Below are 7,559 nucleotides of genomic sequence, written 5' to 3' on the forward strand. Positions count from 1 at the left end.
ATGGTGACACAGTCTGGTAAGTGCCGTGGGCGAGTCTGGCAGGCTGGACTTGGGTAGCATTAAGATCCTTACCATCAAGATGCAAAGATGGAGTAGCCGGCTAGGAGGGTCCCAAATACAGGCCCCAAATACACTGGTGCCTGGCTCATTTTCAATGGATACGAAATCATTTTTAATTTCCTCTCTGATTTCTTCAGTGGCCCAAAGATTATACAAAACTGTGTCACGCAGTCTTCATTTCCCCCCTTTTCAGATCGTCTATGATCCTACGATCCTAAAATGATTTTTATTTTTATTTTGGTATTTGTTAAGGCTTGCTTTATGGCCTAAAATGTGATCTAACTTACAGAAAGTTCAACGGGCCACCAAGAAGAATATCTAGTAATCTGAGCCACTCAGGAGGCTGATAGATTATCATGGAGGTATCTGTTAAACCTATTTTTATCTATGGTGCTGTTTAACTCTTAAGTTATCTTTGTGATTTTATTTTATTTAGTCATGTCTCCATGGATGAGAACAGTGTTAAAGACGTCCACTTTTATTGTATCTGGACCTATCTATTTTTTTTTTTTTTGCTGGTCCTGGGACTTGAACTCTAAGCCTGGACATTGTCCTTTAGCTTTTGTACTCAAGGCTGGCACTCTTGAGCCACAGCTCCACTTCTGGCCATTTTCTGCTTAATTGGAGATAGGAGTCTCAAGGACTTTCAGCCGAACTGGCTTGGAACAAGCCAGACCACAGATCTCAGGCTCCTGAGTAGCTGGGGTTACAGGTATGAGCTATGATTTTTTTCCTTAAAGGGGAAAAATATATCTTATTCTATGTTTGGTCTTAGAAGAATATTTTAGTGATCGAAAGCTTTACCTTGATTGTGCAAATCCACATCACTTAGGTGTCTCTAAAATAAATGTACCCCGAATGGTGTGAATGAAAGAACAAATGATGGACGATGGGGTCTGTCAGAAAGGAGTAATATTGTGGAATGGATGTTCCTCTCCTGTGAGACCTTTCTTGCTGGCTTAATTTAATCTGAATGTAGCTTTAGTGTCACACACTGTTTTATACTTAAAATTCTTTTCTTTCCACCCCTCTTTTCATTTTTTCAAAAGGTGTCCAAGCAACGTAGACACCCACAACCTAACCCCAGTCACTGAGTTCCATCTCCTGGGCCTCTCAGATGACCCTGAACTCCAGTCTGTCCTCTTTGGGCTGTTCCTATCTATGTACCTGATCACCGTGCTGGGAAATCTGCTCATCATCCTGGCTGTCAGCTCTGACTCTCACCTTCACACCCCCATGTACTTCTTCCTCTCCATCCTCTCCTTGGCTGACATTGGCTTCACCTCCACCACCATCCCCAAGATGCTGTCAGACATCCAGACTCACAGCAGGGCTGTCTCTTATAGCAGGTGTCTGACTCAGATGTCCTTTTTTATGCTTTTTGGTTGTTTGGACAGTCTGCTTCTGACCGTGATGGCTTATGACCGCTTTGTGGCCATCTGTCACCCCCTGCATTACAAGATCATCATGGACTCCCGACGTTGTGGCTCACTGGTTGCAGGGTCTGTTCTCATCAGCCTGTTGGTGTCCCAGTTGCATACTTCCATGGTCTTACAGCTCATGTACTTCACGAGTGTGTCCATTTCTCATTTCTTCTGTGACCCTTCCCAGATCCTCAGCCTCACCTGCTCTGACCCCTTCACCGATGACCTTGTTATGTATTTTGTGGGTGCCTTGTCTGGTTTCCTTCCTATTTTGGGAATCCTTTTTTCCTACTCTAGAATCGTTTCTTCCATACTCAGTGTGTCGTCGCCAGGTGGGAGGTATAAAGCTTTCTCCACCTGTGGGTCTCACTTGTGCGTGGTGTGCTTGTTTTACAGCACAGGACTGGGGGTGTATCTCAGTTCAGCGGTGTCAGTGTCTCCTAGGAGAGGGGCAGTGGCCTCGATCGCATATACAGTGGTCACTCCCATGCTCAACCCATTCATCTACAGCCTCAGAAACAGGGACATCAAGTGCGCCATGGGAAGACTGCTGAGGAAAGTCTAATCTCAGTGGTATCGGTGTCTGCTTTCTGGTGAAGGCAGCAGACCTACATCTAGACCCAGGAAAAACAGTACCTCCCATCACTTAACATGCCATTCTTAAAAAAAAACATGTTATTGTAAAGGTGATTTTATGTTGGGGTTACAGATACATAAGTCAGGTAATGAGTATATTTCTTTTTGGACAATGTCAACTCTTTCCCTGCTTTCTCCCAGTTTTTTGCTTCGATTACCCTTTCTCCCCCAAGTTGTATAGTTCATTTTCAACATAGTGTCTAGTGCATTTATTCACCCTTTGCTCCTCCATTTCTGCACACTCTGTACACTCCCCCAAACAGATAAACTTACAAACAAGACTAAAGGTACACAAAACAGAAACAGCAATAAAGAGAGCACTTGTGATCCTCCACTAAGAATATCCTCCTTTGGTTTCACCGTTTGAATGTCTAAAGTCCTGTCTAATTTGTCATGTCCAGATGTATTTTTTTGTCTTTTACCATCCAGTCTGTTTACTTGTAGATTTATAGGCACAAAAAATGAGGGGAACTATGTAACCTATGTTATTTTTGTGTCTGGCTTACTTCATATAATACAATGTTTTCCAAGTCTTTTAATTTCCTTACAAATGTGGAAATGTTATTCTTTGTGATGAAAGCATGGAATTCCATTGTGTATATAAACTACATTTTCTTTTCCTTTTTTCCTGGATTTTTCTTTTTTTCAATTTTATTTTATTGTCAAGGTGATGTACAGAGTGGGTACAGTTACATATGTAAGGTAATGAGTACATTTCTTGTTGATCATGGCTACCCCCCTCCTTTTCCCCTATTTTTCCTCCCCCCAACTCCCCTTCACAAGTTTTAAAGTTTATTTCCAATATATTGTCTTGTGAGTATAGCTGTTGCATTGGTTTACCCTTTGTGCTTTGTTTCACCATTTTGTTGTACTCTTTCCCTTCTCTAATTCAGATTAACATATACAAAATACCCAGCATACCAAAACCAAACACATGACAATAGGGGATAAACCATAGGAAAAATATACGAAAGAAAAAAAATCACATAATACATTAAAAACAACAACAACAACAACAAAAACTCTTGGAGTTCATTTCGCTTAGCATCATCTTAGAGTTATAGAGCTATTCTTTTTTTAAAAAATAATTTATTTATTTTTTATTGTGAAAATACCCTATAGAGGGGTTACAATTACATGGGCAAGGTAATGAGTACATTTCTTATCAAGTATTGTTGCCTCCTCCTTTGTTTCCCCTTCCCATCCATTCCATGCCCCCTAACTCACCCCCCTCCTCCCCCACCAAAGTTGTAAAGTTCATTTTTCAACATAACATCTTGTACCTCTCATTCATTGTTGCAATGGGTCCACCTGTATCCCTATTTAAACAATTTGTTTTTTCCCTTCCCCTCCACAAATTATACCAACATCTAATACAGTGAAAGCAGGATTATACCATGGGGGCGGGACATACAAAACAACAAAGAAATCATCTTATAAATATGTTAGAAACAATTGCAAGAAAGAAAAAAAAATTTGAATACTTATGTTGGGGTTCATTTCGCCTAAAATCAACTTATCTGACCATTTCTGCTTGTCTCAGACATATACTAGTTATTTCAAATAAGGGAAACAATGGGAACTATGATTCTTTGGGCCTGGCTTACTTAACTTAATATAATTTTTCCAAGTCTTTCCATTTCATAACAAATGGGGCAATACCATTCTTTCTAATGGAGGCATAGAATTCCATTGTGTATATATACCACATTTTCTTGATCCAGTCATCTACTGAGGGGTAATCTGGGTTGGTTCCATATCTTAGCTATAGTGAATAATGCTGCAATAAACATAGTTGTGATGGTAGCTTTAGTATGGTCTTGTTTGTGATCATTTGGGTAAATGCCCAAAAGTGGGATTGCTGGGTCATAGGGAAGCTCTGTGTGGAGTCTTTTGAGGAACCTCCATACTTCTTTGCAAAGTGGTTGAACAAGTTTACACTCCCACCAACAATGAAGTAAGGTTCCCTTCTGTCCACATTCCCTCCAGCATCTGTTGTTATTACAGTCCTTGATTATAGCCATTCTAACTGGGGTGAGGTGGTATCTCAATGTTGTTTTGATTTGCATTTCTTTTATGGCTAGCGAGGTTGAGCATTTCTTCATGTGTCTATTGGCCATCCTTTCCTCTTCAGAGAGGTTTCTCTTTAAGTCTTTAGCCCACTTATTTATTGGGCAGTTGTTTCTTTGAGGATTTGTTGTTGGGGCATTTAATTTTTTGAGTTCCAGGTATATTTTAGATATGAGACCCTTGTCTGTTGTATGGCTAGTGAAGATCTTCTCCCAATCCGTGGGCTTTCTATTTGACCTTGCTAGCTATGTCCTTTGCCATGCAGAAGCTCTGCAATTTCATGCAATCCCATTTGTCCAACTTTTCTTTGATTTGTTGTGTTTCTGGGTCTCTATTAAGAAAATTTCGGCCTGTGCCAAGGAGACCTAAGGTTTCTCCTATTCTATCCTGTAATGTTTTCAGAGTGTCTGCTTTGACTCCAAGGTCTTTGATCCATTTGGAGTTGATTCTGGTGCAGAGTGATATATAAGGATCTAGCTTTAGTTTTCTACATGTAGTTAACCAATTTTGCCAGCACCATTTACTGAAGAGTCTTTCTTCATTTCTATTTTTTTAGCTCCCTCATCGAAGATTAGATGGCTATATGTCTGTAGGTTCATGTCTGGGTTTTCAGTTCTATTCCACTGGTCCTAAGGTGTATCCTTGTGCCAGTACCAAGCTGTTTTAATTACTGTGGCTTTGTAGTAGAGTTTGAGATTTGGTATGGATATTCCTCCAGCACTGTTCATTCTGTTAAGGATCATTTTTGCTATTCGGGGTCTTTTATTGTTCCATATGAATGTTTGGATTACCTCTTCTATTTCCTTGAAGAATGAGGTTGGAATATTGATAGGTATCACATTCAATTTGTAGATAGCCTTGGGAAGTATTTCCATTTTAACGATGTTGGTCCAATCCAGGAGCATGGGAGGTTTTTCCACTTTCTAATTTCTGTTTTGATTTCCTTTTTCAGGTTTTTAAAGTTTTCATTATAGAGGTCCTTCACTTCTTTGGTTAAGTTAATTCCTAGGTATTTTATTTTTTGTGGGGCTAATATGAATGGATTTGCTTTCTTGATTTCAGCTACGCTTTTCTCATTGTTGGCATACAGAAAAGCCATTGCTTTTTGAGGGTCAATTTTATACCCTGCTACTTTGCCAAAGTTATGAATCAGCTTGAGTAATTTGGGAGTGGTGTACGTTGGATTCTTTAAATAAAAAATCATGTCATGTGCAAAGAGGGAGAGTTTTACTTCATTTTTCCCTATTTGGATCCCTTTTCTGTTTGCATCTTTTCTTATTGCTGTAGGTAGCCATTCTAATACTAAATTGAAGAGAAGTGGAGAGAGTGGACATCCTTGTATCATTCCTGAGTTAAGAGGAAATGGCTTTAGTTTTTCACCATTAAGTATAATGCTGGCTGTAGGTTTGTCATATACAGGCTTAATTGTATTGAGGAATGTTCCATGGATTCCTAATTTTTCCAGAACCTTCATCATAAAGGAGTGTTGGATCTTGTCAAATACTTTTCCTGCATCTATTGAGAAAACCATATGGATCTTATCCTTGCTCTTGTTGATGTGATGAATTATATTAATTGATTTGCATATATTGAACCAGATTTGCATCCCTGAAATGAATCTTGTTTGATCGTGGGGTATGATATTTTGGATGAATTGTTGAAGTCGATTGGCCAAAATTTTGTTGAGAAGTTTTGCATCAATGTTCATCAAAGAAATGGGTCTATAGTTCTCTTCCTTTGATGAGTCCCTGCCTGGTTTTAGGATGAGGGAGGGTTATGATGGCTTCATAGAATGAGTTCGGTAGTGAAGTTTCTCTTTCAATTTCATTGAAGAGTTGCAGGAGTATTGGTGTGGGCTCTGCTTTGAAGGCCTTGTAGAATTCTGCTGTGAATCCATCTGGTCCTGGGCTTTTCTTAGATGGGAGGTCTCTTACTGCTGTTTCTATTTCAATGCTTGATATGGGCCTGTTAAGATGGTTTAAGTCATCTTGGTTTATTTTTGGCATGTCGATATTTGCTAGGAAAAAGTCCATTTCTCAAATTATTAGCATAAAGGTTTGGGAAGTATTCCCTTATAATGTTCTGAATCTTGGTTGTTTCTGCGGTGATGTTTCCATTCTCATCCCTGAGTTTATTTATTTGGGTGTGTTCTCTTCTTGTTCTGATAAGATTTGCTAAGGGTCTGTCAATTTTTTCGAAGAACCAACTCTTTGTTTTGTTGATTCTTTCTATGGATTTTTGGATTCTAATTCATTTAATTCTGATTTAATTTGAATTATTTCTTTCTGGCTACTGGATTGGGTTTATCTTACTGCTGTTTTTCAAGGAGGTTCAGATGTCTCATTAAATTGTTGGTTTCAGATCTTTCCAATTTGTTGATGTAGAAACTCAGAGCTGTAAGCTTGCCTCTGAGTATTGCCTTTGCTGTGTCCCAGAGGAGCTGGTAATTTGTGTGTTCATTTTTGTTGAATATCATGAACATTTGAATTTCATTTCTAATGTCTTCCATGAGCCACTGGTGATTCAACAGTGTGTTGTTCAGCCTCCATGTGTTACAGGAGTTTCTTTGTTTTCTTTTGGTGTTGAGTTCTAATTTTATTCCCTTGTGGTATGAGAGAATGCAAGGTATAACTTGAATGTTTCTGGATTTGGATAAGTTTGCCTTGTGACCTAAAATGTGGTCTATTTGGGAAAATGTTTTGTGCTGCTGAGAAATATATGTATTCTGATGCTGATGAGTGAAATATTCAGTAGATGTCTATTAAATCTAATTTATCTATGCAGCTGTTTAGATCTGCGGATTCTCTGTTGAGTTTTTGCAGAATTGAGCTATCTAGTGGGGATAGTGGTGTGTTAAAGTCTCTAACAATTAATGTCTTTGGATCTATATGGGATTTGAGGGAAAGTAGTGTTTCTTTGATAAATTTGCGTGCTCCATTGTTTGGTGAATAGATATTTAGAATTGTAATATCCTCCTGAAGGAGAGATCCTTTAATTAGTATGTAGCGACCTTCTTTATCTCTTCTCACCAATTTTAATTTGAAGTCTATTTTATCTGATATTAGGATTGCAACTCCTGCCTATTTATGGGGGCCATTTGCTTGGTAGATTTTGTTCCAGCTTTTCACATTCAAAATGTTTCTGTTTTTATGGGCAAGGTGTGACTCCTGACGGCAGATAAAAGGATCTTGCTTTTTAATCCAACTAGATAGTCTATGTCACTTAATTGGAGAGTTAAGTCTGTTAATGTTGAGAGATAGGACTGAGAAGTGTTTGGAAGTTCCTGCCATGTTATCCACCTTCTTGGGGGCTGTGGCACCTGGGTTCTTCCTATGGTTCTTGGATTCTCAGTTTGGATGCAGTTTCTTG

General features: G+C 38.9%; 1 protein-coding gene across 1 annotated transcript; it reads left to right on the forward strand.

Annotated features, from left to right (window-relative positions):
- Positions 1-2,049, forward strand: LOC138813612 (olfactory receptor 7E178-like). Its single transcript, XM_070002012.1, has 2 exons — positions 1-16; positions 1,040-2,049. Exons 1-2 carry the CDS (start codon positions 1-3, stop codon positions 2,047-2,049), a joined length of 1,026 nt encoding a protein of 341 aa, XP_069858113.1.
- The last annotated feature ends 5,510 nt before the right edge of the window (positions 2,050-7,559 follow it).

The sequence above is a fragment of the Dipodomys merriami genome, unplaced genomic scaffold (genome assembly GCF_024711535.1).
Source record: "Dipodomys merriami isolate MVZ:Mamm:240054 unplaced genomic scaffold, mDipMer1.0.p SCAF_6, whole genome shotgun sequence".
NCBI classification, from domain to species: Eukaryota; Metazoa; Chordata; class Mammalia; order Rodentia; family Heteromyidae; genus Dipodomys; species Dipodomys merriami.